The 19,767-nt window shown below is 47.2% G+C and overlaps 1 protein-coding gene across 3 annotated transcripts in view; it reads left to right on the top strand.

The window, feature by feature from the left end:
• mapkbp1 (mitogen-activated protein kinase binding protein 1) overlaps positions 1-19,767 on the top strand; it is a 73,321-nt gene that overhangs the window by 49,832 nt on the left and 3,722 nt on the right. For 2 of the 3 annotated variants that reach the window (XM_035406500.1, XM_035406507.1), the window contains 15 exons: positions 2,095-2,216; positions 4,754-4,829; positions 6,277-6,388; positions 6,803-6,866; positions 8,098-8,220; positions 9,761-9,918; positions 10,795-10,823; positions 11,060-11,299; positions 12,483-12,619; positions 13,568-13,713; positions 15,288-15,476; positions 16,140-16,209; positions 16,814-17,115; positions 17,663-18,565; positions 19,262-19,347. In XM_035406500.1, the coding sequence (XP_035262391.1) occupies positions 2,095-2,216; positions 4,754-4,829; positions 6,277-6,388; positions 6,803-6,866; positions 8,098-8,220; positions 9,761-9,918; positions 10,795-10,823; positions 11,060-11,299; positions 12,483-12,619; positions 13,568-13,713; positions 15,288-15,476; positions 16,140-16,209; positions 16,814-17,115; positions 17,663-18,565; positions 19,262-19,347 (2,757 nt within the window). The remainder of the gene's footprint in view (positions 1-2,094; positions 2,217-4,753; positions 4,830-6,276; positions 6,389-6,802; positions 6,867-8,097; positions 8,221-9,760; positions 9,919-10,794; positions 10,824-11,059; positions 11,300-12,482; positions 12,620-13,567; positions 13,714-15,287; positions 15,477-16,139; positions 16,210-16,813; positions 17,116-17,662; positions 18,566-19,261; positions 19,348-19,767) is intronic. The other variant, XM_035406515.1, reaches the window with a different exon arrangement.

Below are 19,767 nucleotides of genomic sequence, written 5' to 3'. Positions count from 1 at the left end.
TGTAAAGGTGGCCAATTAGCACTTCAGTGTGCCCACAGAAATATTAGCTGAAATACACATTTTTACTTTTGTGTTTTAACATAACATAATATAATGACGAGAACAGGCCATTCAGCCCAACAATGCTCGCCATTTCCCTAACTAAATTAGTGCTCTGATTACCTACAGTTTTCATATAAGCTACATAACCTGGTAAGGTTCAGGGCACCTTTTGGGAAGCCTGTTCTGCCACTGTCAGACGGGCCATTCCCAGAATTCCCTTGGCACCGCCTGGGCCAGCCCCCGATGGCTGGCTGGCCTGAAGCTACATGTTTACAGCTAACAAGTGCAGATGGGCTGCAGAAATGGGCAAGATTCATCAGTACAGGCTTTAGTTTGTTGTTAAAGCTGAAACTGTACAAAGTGCTGTTTGTGTTGCTGTACTAAGGACCCTGTTGTATTGTGTTTGCCTCCGAATCTCATTTAAAATCTCTTCAAGGATTTAAGGAGGACTTCACAACTCTTACTTCAAAGCTTATTTCTTTCCCTCAGAAAAGCTCAGCATTTAATTTAGTGTGCTGAAAACAGTTCATCCTGCATGGTTTGAAACTATTACATTAATGTTGACCAGGATATAATACTGTGTTGTAACTATTAAAAGTGTAATATTGGCACATGCCTGTGCATAGTTATAACTCATAGAAGCAAGAGTTGAATATAATTTTAGCTTTACTGTCTGGGCAACCCTCATTATCACCGAGAACAGAACTGCGCATAGCTTATAATATAATATAATATAATATAATATAATATAATATGTGAAACCAAGAAGACGTAAGAAATAACTCTATGGAACAGTGGAATTAATACATTTATATGTCTTTGCTACAGTGGGAAGATGTTATTGATATGTCTCATGCCATGTTTATAAATGTGGTCGGAACTCCTGTACAGTAGATGGAAATGTTGTAGAAATGGTGAAATTCTCCAAGAAGAGTCCAGACGAGGTGTTTGCATTTGGCACATTATGTCATGAAATGAAGTTGGCCATGTGACTAGTGTGTGAGTCCATCAGCTGTGTGTGATTCCATCAGTTTAACGGGAACCTCGTCAGGAAAAAACCATGAACTCATAATGCAGAGGCTGAGAAATCAAGATCGCTTTTGGTTCCTTTTTTTAAATTTCTTGGGTGCTGTATCATTATTCCCTTAAAACTGCTGTGGCTTTTGCTTATAAATGCAGTGCAGAAGTGCACTCTGGGATTGCTGCTTTCTGTCCCCAAAATCTCTTTTTTCAGAATGGAGGCTTTGAAGCCAGAGAGCCAACAATTCTGTAATATATTCCTGCTGAGATTTTTAATTTATTTTTTATAAACAATGGCTCCAGCTTTTTAAATTTTATTTCATGTTTTTTTCCCAGAGGAGGTTGGTTTCCTTTAACTGTCATATTGTGGATACAGGCCCCATCGGGTCTGGAGGATCGTGGCCCCTCTTTAGAGAGGAGAAAATAACCACCAGAGCCAAGATGGTGGTACAGGCTTTTAGACTTAATATGGGAAATCCTTAGTGATTCAGTTGGACTGTTTATTAATTCATTTATACTGTTCATGATTGCTTTTTATATGATTTATTTGATTAGCAGATACTTGAATGACTCACACAGCCAAGATTTAAAAGAACTCTGTTTCATACCAGCTGGACCGTTACGAACACTGTACTGGATTTGTGAGGAATCCCTCACTATTTCTACAGATCCTCATAGCTGCTAGTTTGGACCAGTTTGTGATCATATCTGCGACATTCAGATCACACGGGGATTGTGCAGAATGATCTTCTGATTATTTGGATTAAGTGCAAATATATTGGTGTGAAATATATTAAACAAGGATTGTGTTGGACCCATTTTAGTTCAAACCTTGTTTAAAGTCCAGAAGTCATTGTTGCAGGTCTGTTCTATGACTGTTAAAGGCATGTGGAGATGCAGTTTTAAGGATACACAGACCCTACTTTGTTTTCCTAGCCTTGTCTGTTGTGTAGTAAGCTTGGTTTTTGGCAAGTTGCTGTTTGTCAGTAGTAATAAATCAATGCTGAATATCTTTTTTCTGCCCCCCTACAGACTAGTGAAGGGACTGAATTCACCCGCACACACCACATTGTGCGCAAGACCACCCTGTATGACATGGACGTGGACCCCACCCGCAAATACGCTGCCATCAGCTGCCAGGACCGCTGCATTAGGTGCGTGCACCTGCGTCCTTGCATGCATTCGTGCGCCTGCGTCTCCTGCGTCGATGCACCTGCGTCCATGCGCCTGCGTCCATGCGCCTGCGTCCATGCACCTGCCTCCATGTGCCTGCGTCCATGCACCTGCGTCCATGCGTGCATCCATGCGTCCGTCCATGCGCCTGCGTCCACGCACCTGCGTCCATGCGTGCATCCATGCGTCCGTCCATGCTAGCGTCCATGCGTCCGTCCATGCGTGCATCCATGCGTCCGTCCATGTGTGCATCCATGCGTCCGTCCATGCGTGCATCCATGCGTCCGTCCATGCGTGCATCCATGCGTCTGTCCATGCGTGCATCCATGCGTCCGTCCATGCGTGCAGCCATGCGTCCGTCCATGCGTGCATCCATGCGTCCGTCCATGCGTCCGTCCATGCGTCCGTCCATGCGTGCATCCATGCGTCCGTCCATGCGTGCATCCATGCGTCCGTCCATGCGTGCATCCATGCGTCCGTCCATGCGTGCAGCCATGTGTGCGTCTGTGCATGCGTGTGCTCAGCACTCTGGGTGGTCAGTTGTCGCACAAAGGATGGTATTAGTGCTCAAATGTTGCACACGCAGTAGTAATAATATTACTGTTCAGAGTCACAAGGATACAGGAGCTGATTATTTCTTTGGTGAAGCAGGAGAGTCAGGTTGGGGATTTTGCCGGGACATCTTGGAACTGCCTTCACTTTGCAATAAGTGCCATGGGATCTTTATTGAGCAGTATGAGTCATGTTACTGCCTCTTAATGTCTTGTCAGAGACCGGGGTTTTATTACTGCACTGGGACAGTGGAGTTTATTTGACCCTAGGGGAAGCCTATTCCCTGCTGATCCACAACACCATTTGCAGCAATCCTGCAATGCGATTGTTTTTCTGGGTTCTTGTCTCTCATCCAAAAACTAACCAGGCCCACACCTGCTTAGCTTCATACACTTGGTGCAGGACATGTGGTTTGGCTGCTGTCTGGGAGGGGTCGGATTGTGGGGGATTAGTGCTCACTCAGGTGGGGTTAGAAGTCCTAATGGGTAAGTCTGTTATTCAAGAAGGCTGCAGCCCCCATGCACCAAACCACACCCGCCTCTCCATCTGTTCCACCCCCCCACCCCTTACTCTCTCTCTTACCCTCTCCCTCCCCCTCTCCCCCTCCCGGTCTCTCTCTCTCTCTCCCTCCCTCCTTCCCTCCCTCTCCCTCCTCCCCCCCTCCCTCCCTCCCTCTCCCTCCTCCCCCCCTCCCTCCCTCCCTCCCTCTCTCTCTCTCTCTCTCTCTCATACTCTCACACACACACATATCCACGTACACGCATTCTCTGCCTTACATCAGGTGTTGGCTGTTGTATGCAACTCCCTTTCTTCTTGATTTTCCTGTACATAATATAAAGCACTCAGGGAAGTCCTCACCTACGTATTCATTGGGCTTCACAACAGTGTAGCACCATTGAGTGGACCGCAGACCCAAATGATGGTGCCTGTCCCAACTCTTATGAACTGAAGGAGTCCGTTCACTGGGCCAAAAAACCTTTCCGAACTTAGACCTGCATTAACATCAGAAACCATTTCATTTCTTTCTGTTCATGATTTGATTTGCCCTGTATGTTGAGGTCAAAATCTTAATTGGCGTCTCTTCATGTATTGAGTACAAACTGAGCACCCAGCACTTGAAAGGTCATGGCACATTGAAGTCATTGGCCAGGAAAATAACCAGTCTGTCAAGCATATGAAGGGGCACACTGTGTTCTAATACTGAATATGTAACACAGACTCATAATGAAATGTACAGAGTTTGAATGATTGGACTGTTGAAATGCCAATGGAGATGTTAAGTTGTTATGAATTAAATAGCTTTTGAGAACCTGCTCTCTGTTCGACTCAGTACCAGATTCAATTACAGTAATTCAGTTTCATTGGGAACAAGAGGCACTGTTGAGGTTACATAAGTGAATATGCACATCGAAGCTGAGTGCTGTGGCTTCCCCTGGGCTCCTCTATGCATGGTGTTGCTGTGCGTCGCTCCAGACACCACAAAATCCTGTTGTAGTGCCCCCTTGTGGACAATAAGAGGAGGCAGCTGAGTATAGCGAATGCATTCGGCGCAAGTTGCACTGAGGTTTTTAATTTTTTTAAGTTTTGAAAAAATTCTGGGCCAAAACTTTTACTTGTGCAAAATCTTAATGGTAAACCAGAGGTTGTCTTGTGGAGAAATGCCTAAACTAGAAGGAGTTAGTTTTATCTTTGTCATATCTTACATGGCTTTCCCACATGTTGGGTTTATTGGGTTGAACCAAGATATAGGTGGTTTCATATGGAACCGGTTGAAATGTTTAGTGACTTCCCACCACACACTGTTCCTAGGTTATAATGGCCTTCAAAAAGCATCCTGGAGATGAACTAGGAAGATTTTCAGAGTGGCAGGGGCTGTGTGTGAGGTGGGGGGTTTCTACTGCGTTTCAGGGTTTGGGTTGTGCCTGTGGCTCTGTTGTGAGGTGTGTGTTTCTGCTCGCCCCCCCAGGATCTTCAACATCAGCAACGGCAAACAGAAGAAGCTGTACAAGGGGTCCCAGGGGGAGGACGGGACCCTCATCAAGGTCTGTGTGTCTGTCTGTCTGTGTCTTTCTGTGTATCTGTATGTCTGTATGTGTGTGTATGTCTGTGTCTCTGTCTGTGTCTTTCTGTGTGTCTGTCTGTGTCTCTGTCTGCCTCTGTCTGTCTGTGTGTCTCTGTCTGTTTGTGTCTTTCTGTGTGTCTGTCTGTCTGTCTGTTAGTATGTGTGTGTGCCTGTGTGTCTCTGTCTGTCTGTCTGTCTGTCTGTTTGTCTATCTGTGTCTTTCTGTGTCTCCGTCTGTCTCTGTCTGTCTGTCTCTCTGTCTCTGTCTGTCTGTCTGTCTGTCTGTCTCTTTGTCTGTCTGTTTATCTGTGTGTGTGTGTCTGTCTGTGTGCGTGTGTGTGTGTGTGTGTGTGTGTGTCTGTGTGTGTGTGGCAGGATGTGTCTTCCTGTTTGGGTGTGGGATGGGGTGTGTCTCTTCCAGGCCCCTCCATACTCCTAGCCATATTTGTATGTCTGAATTCACTGTCTTAAACATAATAAGGTAAACATAATGGCCAATTAAAATATGGACTTCCCATTCACAGACCGATGCTTACTGAAGTCATTCAGATGCTTGCTGTAGCCTGAGAGTATTGTGACCATACAGTTGTTTACCTCTGCATTGCTACTCTAATGCCAGAGGTTGACAGTTTGAAATTACTTTTTGTTTTCTTCTCATTGTGTGTATATGTATGTACATTGCTATACTCTGTGAAGCAACCTTAGTTAAGCGAAAGGGGCTATTCAAGGAATACTTTGTAGTATTATCTCTTAGTGAATATATTTAGAACTAGAAATACCGCCTCGCGGTTGTATGCCTCTGCCAACCAGTAGCCAGTTTGGATATAAAATGTCATTGCTTCATCAAGGCTTCATGCATGTGGTAATTCACTCCTTCCCTGCTTCCTTTTCCTGGCTAGATTGACCGTTTGGATATAAAATGTCATCACTTCATAATTTTATCCTATTAAACATTTGTGTGAAACTTTGTCATAATTAGCTTATGAATTCTTGAGTTATGGCCAAAAGCGTGTTTTGTGAGGTCACAGTGACCTTGAGCTTTGACCATTGACCACCAAAATCTAATCAGTTCATCCTTGAGTCCAAGTGGACGTGTGTGCCAAATGTGAAGAAATTCCCTCAAGGCAAAAACGTGTTTTGTATTCCCTTAAAGGCAAGGTATTCCCTGAGCATAGTCAGCGCAGAAGGGTCTGAATGATTTTAGCACGTAGTATAGTACATGAGGACAGGTTTGAGTGCAGTTAGCACTTACCATAGTGAATGTATATGTGTCTGCGTAGTGTTAGCCCATTGTGTAGTGAATCTAAAGGGGTGTGTTGACCCTTAGCGTACTGACATTAGATGTATCATAGTGGTGTTAGCCCTTAGCATAGTGGATGTAGATGCATGCTAGTGATGTTAACTCCCTTGTTGTTGACCCTCCACAGGTCCAGACTGATCCATCAGGGATGTATGTAGCAACCAGCTGTTCAGATAAAAACCTCAGCATCTTCGACTTCTACTCAGGAGAATGTGTGGCTACTATGTTCGGGCACTCTGGTAAAACAGCACTTTCAGTTATTTTGTTACTGAATCCATTTCCCTGTAAGTCAGTTGGTCATAATATTTATCCATTACTTTATCAATTTGTCGATCAATCACCGTCAGCCAGTCAAGTCTGTCAAAAGACTCCATCCAGTGAGATTATCTTTTTCTTTTTGGCTGAAATGTGATGTAGAAATGTGATGTACTGTTGATGGCATGAAAATACAAAAGTACAAACAGTGAGGGCAGAAAAACAAGTCTTCTGTCATGAACACACCAAATCACTGTGTGGACACTTCTCACCAGCTGGGTAGGATGATTCCTCTAAAGTTGAAAACTATTTATCTTTAAATAAGCCACCACTGACCTGTTCCTTATTTTTCATAATGCTTCACTAGTAACTTCCTGTTAACTGTTGTATGGTTACAGAGGTTGTCACAGGGATGAAGTTCACCAATGACTGCAAGCATCTCATCTCTGTCTCAGGAGACAGGTTAGTGTGTGTGTGTTTGTGTGTGCGTGTGTGTGTGTTTATATTGATGTACAATTGCAATTAATTGCATTTATAAAATTTGTTCAAGAGCTTTGAAAAAAAACAATATTTATTATTTCAAAGGTAAAGAAAACACAGAAACTCGTGTAATTCAAGTGAAATTACCTGGATTCAGTCAAATGCACTTGGCCAGTTTTAGGGCTTGTGCACATCTGCTAAACCAGACTTAAATTTTGGTCATTAATACTGAAAAATCCAAGAAACAGGAAAAGACGTTGCCTGAAAATTGTATAAGTAGTGTGGAGTTAATACTATTTCAACTATTAACAAGATAAATTACCATTAAAATGTTATTGGAGTATTTCACGGCACATTAATGATTCAGATGTCACATATTTAGTCATTCTTATATGCTGAATGATGTATCAGGCATTTGCATGTCGTTTGCATCTGATATACGTGGTTAGCTTTACAGTGACTGTTTCCAGGGTATTACGCAGGTCGTTCTGGCAGAAGTTTTAATTTATGTGGCATTAATGGAAGCCGAGCCATATTTCAGTCATCTTGGATGGGACAGTGCTGAAGTGTTGATGTAATTTGCTGTTAGTTTCTATATAATAGGCCTTCTATAACACTGGGACACCCTCAATATGCAGTTTTTTCAGTCAATTTAACTTACATAGGACACAGTAGAAAACCACAGTGGTTTAAGGGGTGAGGCATGTGGTGCAGTGCGTGGGGTGGCTAAGATGGCCGTTTGGAGGTCTGAAGACAGTCCCCCCTTAGGAGGACAGTGAATTGTCTGTTCTTCCTTTGAGAGGGAAAAGTAGTGACAACCAAATTATCTAAATTAATTAATTAATTAATTAATTTTTTTTCAATACATTACCAGGACAGTAAAAACTCATTTTGAAGTGGCAACAGTCAACAGTCCATTGTCCCAGGGTTTGACATGTCCCTGTGCTATGGAGAATATTGACAACATATAGAAAATGTCCACTTGGTGGAAATTGGTATTAAGGGGAAAGTGATTTCAATTGCAATGAAAAAAATGAACGCATTAAGCATTTTAAATGAACTTCATTTATTTATGTGTTTGGTAGTGTGATGAGTTTATTAGTGTGTGTTATTTATAAACGTGTGTGTGTACATGTAGATTGTCAGTGTGCTTATTACTGTATCTAAGGCTGGGGCGTGTGGGCCTGTGCTCTGACCCTGTCTCTGTGTTCAGCTGCATCTTCATCTGGCGCCTGAACCCCGAGCTCACCATCCGCATGAGGCAGCGCCTCTCTGAGCTCAGACAGAAGGGGAAGCCAGCACAGAGGACTCCAGCCCACAAACCCACCGCTCACAGGTACCCCATACACGTAAACACACGCGCGCACACACACACCACTCACAGGTACCCTATACACGTAAACACACGCACATACACACGCGCACACACTCACACACACACACACACACACTCACACACACACACTCACAAACCCACCGCTCACAGGTACCCTATACACGTAAACACACGTAAACACACGTAAACACACACACGCACTCACACACACACACGCACTCACACACACTCACAAACACACCGCTCACAGGTACCCTATACACGTAAACACACGCACACACACACACGCACTCACACACACTCACAAACCCACCGCTCACAGGTACCCTATACACGTAAACACACGCACACACACACACGCACTCACACACACACACACACACACACTCACAAACACACCACTCACAGGTACCCCATACACGTAAACACACGCACACACACACACACGCACTCACACACACTCACAAACCCACCGCTCACAGGTATCATATACACGTAAACACACGTAAACACACGCACTCACACGCACTCACAAACCCACCACTCACAGGTACCCCATACACATAAACACACGCACATACACACGCACACACACGCACTCACACACAAACCCACCGCTCACAGGTACCCCATACACGTAAACACACGCACACACACACACACGCACTCACACACACAAACACACCACTCACAGGTACCCTATACACATGAACACACGCACATACACACGCACGCACTCACGCACTCACAAACACACCGCTCACAGGTACCCTATACACGTAAACACACGTAAACACACACACCACTCACAGGTACCCTATACACGTAAACACACGCACACACACACACCACTCACACACTCACAAACCCACCACTCACAGGTACCCTATACACGTAAACACACGCACATACACACACGCACTCACACACACTCACAAACACACCACTCACAGGTACCCTATACACATGAACACACGTAAACACACGCACACACGCACTCACACACACTCACAAACACACCACTCACAGGTACCCTATACACGTGAACACACGCACATACACGCACACACACGCACACACACACACACACACTCACAAACACACCGCTCACAGGTACCCTATACACGTAAACACACGCACATACACACGCACATACACACACACACACACGCACACACACACACACACACTCACAAACCCACCACTCACAGGTACCCTATACACGTAAACACACGCACACACACACACACACACACTCACAAACCCACCACTCACAGGTACCCTATACACGTGAACACACGCGCACACACGCACACACACACACTCACAAACCCACCGCTCACAGGTATCATATACACGTAAACACGCGTAAACACACGCACTCACAAACACACCCAAATGCACACGCACACACAAACACAATTTGACTCACTCCTATAAACACAGATATGATATGCAGGTATGCAACATTTCCAGAGCTACAGGTTCTCTGAGCAAGCAGTCTCCCAGTAGTGATGAGTGTTCACCCTCCTGTCTGCAGTACCAGGCGAGAGGTTTATAGCGCCCCGGCCCTGGTCACCTTGTCCTCCGACAGTGACAAGGAGGTGGAGGAAGATGGCATTGAAGAGGAGGAGGAGGAAGGCCCAGATGAGATCTCAGTTCCCATCTCCTCCTGCAACAGCACTACGGAAGAGACAGGTAGCTAGTGCTCTCTCCTTAACCACATACAGTAAACCTTTTTATTTAGGCACGCATGAGTTTTTGTGTTTGCCTTATACAGTGGTGTGGTCACTGAGCCTGTAATTAGACATGATGAAGTAGGGATAATCAGCTAGTGTATAGTGTCTCTTTATGGTACAGTACAATAGAATTCACATGTTGGTGATGTGATATTAAAATATTCCACATAGGTTTCAGTTTGTTTAATATTTTGTTTTACTCTGATAGTTTATTGTTAAGCAGGGCTAGTATGGAGCTGCTTTGTATTAGGGGTGTTTAGTCAGTCAGCTTCAGGTTCAGCTGACTAAGGGTTTTTATCCATGACTAAGCATTTGGGTTGTCATTGCCTTACTGTAAATGTGACCCAAGGGCTTGTTTTGAGGGGTTTTTAAGGATATTAGTGTGTTAGGTACAGGTAGTTGCCCAAAAGGGGGAAACACCAATATGAAGTCATTAATTTGGGCATTGGGCCCCCATGTGCTGCCAGAATGGCTTATATCTGCTGTGCTGTAGAATATACCCGAAACTGGATTTCTGCAGTATGGATACAGCACCATTCCTCCTCAGGAAAGTCATTCAACTCCATGTAATCAGTCATCATTCCTGAACTTCCAGAATCTTCTATAAATGCTCAGTTGGGTTCAGATCCGGTTACTGAGCCCATGGCATATAGATGACATCATTGTCATGCTCATCAAACCACTGCAGAGTATCTGTTCATTGTTGACTGAAGGAGGCTTCATATTCAAACAAGGTCATGTTTTTCTGCCCTCAGACTAGCACTCCGATATCAAACACATGCCTGTTTATTCTTCCCGTACACAACTCTGAACAGTGTGCGCTCTGTGTTTTCAGATGACGGCTCACACAGGAAACTGAAAATGGTGAGTAGTTCCTTTCTGTTTTAAGTTTCTTAAGTTTAGAATCTTCTCGCTTGTCTTTCCCTCCATCTGTCTTCCCCTCATTCAGTCTCCCCCTATTCTTCCTTCCTTAAGAACACATTAAGGTTTTCGTTCTTCCTGAAAGCTTATAATGTGTTACTGCTTCCTGGAAAGGCATTGTGCTGCAGCAGACGTCACCCCCTGCTGCCCCACCCTCATGTTGCATATGCCTCTTGCAGGACCCGAGTGGGGGCAGGCAGGCGGAGACACCCGTCCTGCCTGAGGCCACTGGCCGTCGCCCCCGTCGGCGCTGGTCCCGCCGAATCGGCAGCATGGAGCTGAAGGTGAAGTCCATGCTGGACCTGCGGCAGCTGGAGTCCTTCGCAATGCCCTCCTCCCCCAGCAAGGCCCCGCCCACTGCCCCCTTCCGAGAGGAGGAGCTGGGCAGCACCACCAGCCTGCAACCAATGGGAGCACAGGTGAGAGCACAGGGACCCGGCCTCTGTTGGGATATTCACAGCCAACGCTCGCCTTGTGTTCAGTTCATCATCTGAGTTTCAACGCTCACTTTGTGCTCAGTTCATCTGAGTTTCAACGCTCACTTTGTGCTCAGTTCACCTGAGTTCCAACACTCACTTTGTGCTCAGGTCATCATCTGTGTTCTTTCCTTTTCCATCTTTACTCCTACAAGTTATGTGTTTCTGTGTGCCTTTCTGCCCATATTCCCAACCTTTGTGTACAGTGCCCTCCATAATGGGACAGAGTTTGTTTTGTTTTTTTATTTTCCCCCATTTGGCTTTGTACTCCACAATTTTAGATTTGTAGTCAAACAATTCACACGCGGTTAAAATGCAGATCCTCAGCTTGTAGGGTATTTTTATACATTATGGTTTCACCATGTCGAAATTATAGCACTTTTTATACATAGCTCTCCCATTTCAGAGCACCGTAATGTTTGGGACAGGTGGCTTCACAGGTGTTTCTGATTAGGTGTGTTCAATATCTTCCTTATTGCAGGTATTAGAGAGCTTGCGGTAGTCTAGTCTTGATTCTAGGCTTTTGATAGCCTTTGGAGCCGGTTATTGCCATTTGTCAACATGAGGACCAGAGTTGTGCCAATAAAAGTCAAGGAAGCCATTATGATTTCAGCTGTAAAAAAAGCAACATGGATTCTCATGTTTAGACTCCTGTTTTAGCTTTAAATTGGGCGAACCACTGGAGTGGGTCCTTGTTTGTTAGATGTAAAAGAGAAAAAAAACTGAAGTGTTGCGATAAGCCAAATCATTTTGGTTGTTCAAATGGGGCAGTCACTGATGCAGTATATTGCGGAGGTAGTCTGATTCTTCCACACACATCCCATTGCATTAGTTAGACAAACCGCCCTTCCATTACTTGTTTAGACAGCCCTCCACACCTTGTTTTAACTGCCAACTCCTACACGTCTCATTTAGACAACACCCTCTCACACCTTATTTATACAACCGAACCCCCCGCCCCCCCAGCACCATCATCATCACCTTATTTATACAACCAGCACCCCCTACCACCGCCACCTTATTTAGACAGAATGGGCAGATGAAACGTTGTTTTTAATGGAAACTGGTGAAGATGTTTAGACTTCTAGGACCTTCGTCTGTTTAGCCCCCACGTCTCGCCCTGCAGGTGAAGGAGTCGGAGGAGAGGAGCCTGCGTGTGCGCCCCCGTCCTCACTCCATTTGGCTGACCCCCCAAACGCCCGAGACCAACGTGGAGGTGCTGTACCCCGATGGGTGTGAGGACCGGGTCAGCCTGGCGGGCAGGTAATGTCAGGCGCCATTTTATATTCTGTCGTTATGACACTGATGACGTTTTGTCTTTTCTCCCGATTTGGGATAAACCAAATGTGTTTGTAACTTAATTTAAGGGGCAATTACAGTTACGATTATAATAACGGAATTGGCATTTAGACTTTTTGAACTGGAGTTGAATAGGAATTGTGAATATACTGAGTGGTTGAAATAGTAAAAAATGTCATCTTTGGCAGTGGAAGAGAATTCTGATTTAGAATCTTTTTAAATGCTCTTCTTCCCCCTGCTTCTCCCTGCTTGGAGTGATCATCTGTATTTGTAATCTCCACTGTTGGATGCCGAGCTGCGGCTTCTTGTCTCATCGCGGTCTGCGGTATAAACTTGAGCAGAGAAATGAGATCGATACATAGAAATAGAGTTGGGAGTAGATAATTAATGTGCAGCTTGAGCAAACAGACTGCGGGTGCGTGAGCGATGGGACGCGTTCATCCCCGCTAATTTGGTCTCCGCCTCCCCGGGCCGTGCTAAGCCAGCCATGTGCCACCCTGCAGAGCTGCTGGCACAGTCCGGACTCTGTGCCAGGCTGTGGAGCCCATCCACGCGCTGGAACGGTGCCATAGCAGGATGAGCAGCCCAGCAGCCTCACATGTCGCTATACAGGCGGCTTTGGGCTTGGCTGAAGTATATAATCTCGCTTTAGGCCCTGAACCCCCGAGTGGCCCTATACCAGCCATTGTAATGCCGATAGGTCCTCAGAAACCTCTTTCTTCTGAAACATTCTTCATTGCACACAAATGCTGTCTGGGCCAATGGAAAACGTACACTATAACTGTAATATTTTTTTAAACTCCAGGAAGTGAACTATCCCTTGAAACTGGGCTATATTTTCTCTGTTTAGTTTGTATTGTTCTCTGTTGAGTGCTCACCTATCTTCACCTATTAACAAGGCCTCTCTCTTAGTGAGTACCAGGTGAAGGAGCTACCCCATGGTCCGCTGGGAAGGTTTTACCATGGAAGTGAAGGTCATGAAAAACACAGCCCAGACAGCGCCTGCTCTGTGGACTATTCCAGCAGCCGGCTGTCCAGTCCAGACCGGCCAAGAGAGGGTGAGACACACACACACAAACACACAGACACAAACACACACACACGCACAGACACATACACACACACAAACACACACACACACACACACACTCACTGACACAGACACACACACACACACACACACACACACACACACACTCACTGACACAGACACACACACACACACACACACACACATCAATGCATTTCATACATTGTTCATTTGCTAGCCCATTAGCTTGTGGGAGGCCCTCAGCTCAAACAAAGGTTTCTCCATGCGAGTGTGTGGACATTGCATGCTTTCCGTACTGAGTGAATTTTCACCTTGGTCAGAACAGCAGGAGTGCTGGAGTGGTTCTGAAAAGGAGGCCAGCTGGTGCACTCCATGTGCACTCCATAGTGGGATCCAGTATGCTTTCATACACACTGCTTACCATTGTAATGTGTATAGAAATAATTCACTCTGTAGAGTTATGATACAGTATCACAGATTATGGCACTGCTGTATTGCCTACAGTATAAAGCAGGCGGCCTGCCAAATGCAAATAGATGCTCTATAAAACAAGAGATACACTTTATACTCTTTTATCATTGAAAAATAAAAGTTTTATCATAACTTGTGTAAATGTCCAGGTCTACATCTGCACTGAGTCAACATACCCAGGTAGTGACAATGAATAAGCATAGCTAGGTATATTTTAAGAACGCAAAACATTCTATTCACTTAATGTTTTATAAATAGTTGGTGGAACACAATGGGCACATATGCAGAACCCTGGTATAGGGCGAAGTGTGTAGTCATAACAAGCTTATCAGCCTTTATTTGCCCACATAAACCTGTTGGTAACAGTAACTGTGGAAAACCATGACAACCTGCGAGACAGAAATGTTAGAGACCCAATATGGACCCCAGGCACGTTGCGATTGGTCAGAAATATGGAAATGAGGGCACACCAGCACATTACCACAGCGCACTCAATCCGCTTTGTGTCCCTCTTTCTCTGTATCGTCTTCCTTTTGTCTCAGCCTGCATGCCAAAGCTCATTGTGTCCTGACATGTACATATTGTGTGCGCAGTATGTGCATGGATATGCATGTTCAATAGCATGCATATACGCAGTGCATATATCTGTAGCAGCACTTCAGAAAGCATGTTGCTCTGTGCATTGTGTTATCTGCACTCATTCACAATATAATGATCAGTAGGGCTTTCCCCATGTTGCCGTGGTTACACAGACTGTTGTACGGTAAACTTCTGCAATTTGGCTGTGTTTGTGCAGCAGTACTGTATCATTAGCTGGGAAGGAGGTGTGGAGGTGGCTCTGGCGGATAAGCAGGTCCTGCTGGATTGACCAGCAATGCGCTTGTGTGTGTGTGTGTGTGTGTGTGTGTACGTGTGCATTTGTGTGTGTTTGTGTGTGTGTGTGTGTGTGTTGTCCTTTTTTCTGTATGTATGTCTGTGTTTCTGTGTATGTGTTTATGTTTGTGTGTGCGTGCGTGTGTGTGTGCGCGCGCGTGCGCGTGTGTGTGTGCATGCGCACTCGTGTGTGTGTGTGTGTGTGCGTGCGCACTCGTGTGTGTGCTGCTGTTTCAGACTCAGAGGCCACGGAGCCACTCAGTGTGGATGGGAACTCCTCCGAACTTGAGGGGGAGGAGCTGGAGGAGGAGCTGGAGGAAGAGGGGGTTGAGAGGGGTGTGGCCAATGGGGTGGTGCCCCAAACGCCAGACCAGGAAGCCTTCCTGAAGCAGCACTTTGAGACTCTGGCCGACCTCAGCAGCTCAGGTAGGACATGACCGCGCAGGGCTGACTGGGAGGAGGCAGTAGCGCTTCCCTGCCTGCTGCTCTCTCTCTGTACAGGAGGCGGCAGGGCCCTGTAGGCCAGGTAGCTTGTCCTCCATGCGTGATCTTTCCTCAGCAGCCAGGGCACACACTGCTGCCCCTGAAGCCAGCATGGTGCCCTGTGAGGACCAGGGCGCACCCTGTAGCCTCAGTACACAGCCTTGCCCAAAGCTCTGTTTAAACTAGCCTGAGACATGCTTGGTGCTGCGGTTTGCGTATGTTGGCTTATTTGTGACGTGGAGCTTACTCCCTCTGTTGTAGTTGGCAAAACAAATCCTTGTCTCTCCTCCCCTGGCTCTCTGAATATTGTCTGCTTCTCCTGATGCCCCACCCCCTCCCCTTGTACCTCTGTACTGTCTGCACACTTCTATGGTCCCGCAAGTCTCTGTCTGTCTTAGGCTGGACTCCGGATGGCCCAAACTGGGAAATCTGTAGCAGGGTTTAATACAGTGAGCTTTTCATTGGTCGCTGATTAAGCTACTTAGTGATATCTCCTGTCAGGACAATGTGAAACTTGACCCCTGTGGGAGTTCTTCTGCAGCTTAGCTTTGGAGCCCAGGTTTTGATGGTCCTTTTTTCTCCCCCGTTGCTTCTCTGACCTCCTAGGGAGTCCAACCAGAATCCAGAGCACCGAGAGCATCTCCGGCCGGTTCCTGTCCCAGAACCCCACCAGCAGGTAACGGGTTCCACTCCTCACACTTGTGACAAAAACTACACATAGAGCGTTACCAACCCAATAAATTACCCGTTAATCGATTCGGTGTTCTGACATTTGACAGTGTATTTCCAGTCATGAGGAACTATTTTCAGCCATGTTTGTGATTCTGGATTTATTTCTTGATGTTTATTTATAAGCAATTTGATTGATGTTTATACCATATCAAGCACATGCTTCAAAAATGCATTATGTGCATTTAAAAAAATTGTAACCAAAATGTTGGGGTAAACAACGATAAAAAGGGAAAGAGAGTGGCTAAATCGTAAAGAAATGAAATGCAGAATTAAAGTGGAGAATCGGAAGCTGAATGGAAAAGGAAGAGAGTAGGTGCGGACGGTGGAGGTGTGTGCTGGGGGACTGGGTCCAGCGCTGTCCCCTGAAAGCGACACCTCTGCAGCCTGAGAGCGACGCATTGTTCTGTTTCTCCGCGTGTGCTCATGTTTCAAAAGCCGTTCCCAAAAAAAGTCAACTATTTTGGAAATGGAAACCAAAGGAGAAAAATACCTAATGCACTCTTCGCTGCATTTTGAGTTGTTTTTTTTGTTTGCTTGTGCTTTTGCAGGACCGCCCTCCCTTTCCCCACTAGGCTAAGCAGGGAGGGGAGTGCCGGCGAGGGGGGGGTGCTGCCCCTGGTGTCTGAAGTGAGGCCCCTCATGGAGCAGAACCAAGCAAAGGGCTCCAAGGACAGGGCGGAGCCAGACCCCCCCGAGAAGAGGCCCCTCCTGCGCTCCACCCCCCAGAAGAAAAGGGCCCCCACCACAGACCCCCGCCGAGTGGTCAGTCCCACCTCTAAGGGCGTGGCTTCCTATGTGGGCATGTCCGGGCTGAGGAAGTCCCAGTCTGTGCAGAACCTGCCCATTACAGGTGATCTCTCTCTCTCTCTCTCTCTCTCTCTTTCTCTTACTTTCTCTCTCCCTCTCTCACTCACTCACTCACTTCTTTGGAAAGATTTCCTTTTGAAGCTGCTGATTCATATGTATATGGATTACCATTAAAAAAAACAATTTTAATATTTAACTTATTTGTATAGTCAAAAGCTAGACTTGGATTGTTGTCTTGGAGTGTAGATATGAGTTTTCCTGTTAATTCTTTAATTGACTTGGTGGTGTTTAATTGTTTTGTTTCCAAATTTTGTATTACACGAATGTGTTGCACAAATTTTGTTTTGGTAGTGCTTTTGTGGTTCATGTTTGAACAGCAAAGCCATGTCAAGTTTCTTGAAATGTGCATCTGATGGTGCGTCTGCATTGTGCTCATGGCTGTTCAGTACTTTCCCGTGGTGTTCTTTTGTGCTATGAAAATGATATTACATTTTCTTTCAGTACTTCGTTAGCTGCTTGCTGCTGAAATGTGGGTGAGCCGTTTTTGTATTCATTCCATTGTTAATAATTCCCCACGCTTCTTTAATCAGCTGACGGGCCCCGGACTCCCTCCCGACCCTCCAGAGAGGTGCACCCCCAGCCCAGCGAGCGGGACCAGCGCGCCACTCCGCGCCGCACCCTGCCCGTCGCGCCCACGTCCCCCCTGCCCCGGGACCCCGGCCCCGCCCTGCCCACGTCCCCCCTGCCCCGGGAGCACGGCCCCTCCACCATGCCCAAGGCCCTGAGGAACCGCTCCTACATGAGCCCCACCACCAGCTCCATGGCCAAGATGTCGCGCTCCGTCTCCATGGGCGACAGCCTGAACCTGGGCGAGCCCGGCGACGGGCGCCTCAGCCCCGGCAGCAGCAGCGAGTCCGGCTCCCGCGGGGGCTCCGGGTGCGACACGCCCACGCCCACGCCCCGGGGGGGCCCCGCGGACAGGAGCAGAGCGCTCGCCCCTCCCCCCGCCGCCGCCTGTACCGCGTCCTCTCCGGGCGCCGCCACCGCGCCCCGGGCGGCCGTCGCCCCCACCCTCGCCGTCAGCTCGCCCTGCGCCCCCACCCCCAAGGGCCTCCTGGCCAAGCTGGCCAACAGCCCCCGCCCGCACCTCACCCTGGACATCCCCCGACCCCTCCCAGACAGGCCCTCCTGCGGAAAGTCTCCCAAGGGCCCCAGACACGACTCCTCCCCCAGGTCCCCGGCCGGCCCTTTCCCCGGGGGGTCGCCCCCGCCCCCGCCCCCGCGGTGCCCCGCCCCCGCCGTCGATGTCCAGCCGCACGCCGCGCTCTCGGGCTCCCCTGAGGGCCCGGGAGCAGAAGGGGCGGCCCCCGCCCGAGCCGAGCGGCTGCAGCCTGCGGGGGAGGGAGAGGGAGGCGGGACCTCCCCGCCGGCCCGCCCCAGCCCCAGCCCCAGCCCCGCCCACCTGCTGCCCGGCCCCGGGCCCCAGGACGCAGGTTTGCTCCGGCTCCAGTCCTCCTTCATCCTGTCGCCTCTGCGTCTCTGTCTGCCCAGGCACCTCTTTACCGCAGGCCTCTGGCCCGTGTCCGTCTTCTCCTCCTCACCCCCTCCGTCCATTAACCATGACCTCCTGCAGGGTGAGGCCTTTCTCCTCTCATCCTCTCTCCATTAACGCTGCTCCCATCTCCGCTTCTCTCGCACCTTACAGCCCTCTCTGGCGTGCGCCAGCACTTCCTTTCATTGGGGTTTTTCATAACTGTTTCACTGCATCGTGAAGAGTAACAGTTAAGAGTTGATTTCACAGACCTTATTTTAGTGCCATAAATTAAACTCTTATATTCTTCCATACTATAAATGTATTCCTTGTCATGTACAGATAGATTTGCCTTTGTAGTATTATGATAAAAATTTCATATCTTAAAGCATAATTCGTTTTTTTTTTTTTTTCAAACTAGGTCTTATTTTTGTAGTATTTTTCATCATTCTAATTTGTAGTGTTTTACGCACCTGCTTTACTGACGAGAAAATAAGACCCAGGTTGAAAAAAGCATAACTATCCTTTGAGCAAACCAGTGTGAGCAGTGGAGTTAGCAGGTTTGTGCAGTCCCTTGAGGGCAGTGGGTAGTTAGGTTTAGAGTACAGCTGTAAGAACGGCAGTACTCTGACACTGGATGTTTTTTTTCCTCTTGCAGACGCCTCTCTCAGGGTAGAAACCTGCCACCAGGTGGCCAGTGAGCTCCACAGCAGTGTGAAGAAAGCAGTTGAGCTCTACAGAACGGTGAGTAGATCTTCACACTCAGTATAATAACAAGAAGGATTTTCCCCATACGTTGTGCAAATATTGATACACTGTATGACGAAAAGGATCTGGACACCCTTGGTCTGGGGCTATTTTTCATGTTTTGGGCTAGGCCCCTTTGTTCCAGTGAAGGCAATTAATGCTACAGAATACAGTGATATTCTGGATGAGTCTGTGCTTCCCCAACAGTTTTGGGAAGGTCTTTTCCTGTTTCAGCATGACAGTGCCCTCAGGCACTCTGCGAGGTCCATATAGAAATGGCTTGTCGAGAATGATGTGGAAGAACTTGACTGGCCTGCACAGAGCCCTGAACTCAACCCCATCCGACACCTTTCGGATCAGTTGGAAAGCCAACTGCGAGCCAAGCCTTATGCCCAACAACAGTGCCCAACCTCACTA

This window comes from Anguilla anguilla, chromosome 1, assembly GCF_013347855.1.
Source record: "Anguilla anguilla isolate fAngAng1 chromosome 1, fAngAng1.pri, whole genome shotgun sequence".
In the NCBI taxonomy this organism is placed as follows: Eukaryota; Metazoa; Chordata; class Actinopteri; order Anguilliformes; family Anguillidae; genus Anguilla; species Anguilla anguilla.
Note: the sequence above shows the minus strand (reverse complement) of the source record. Positions and strands in the feature narration are given on the sequence as shown.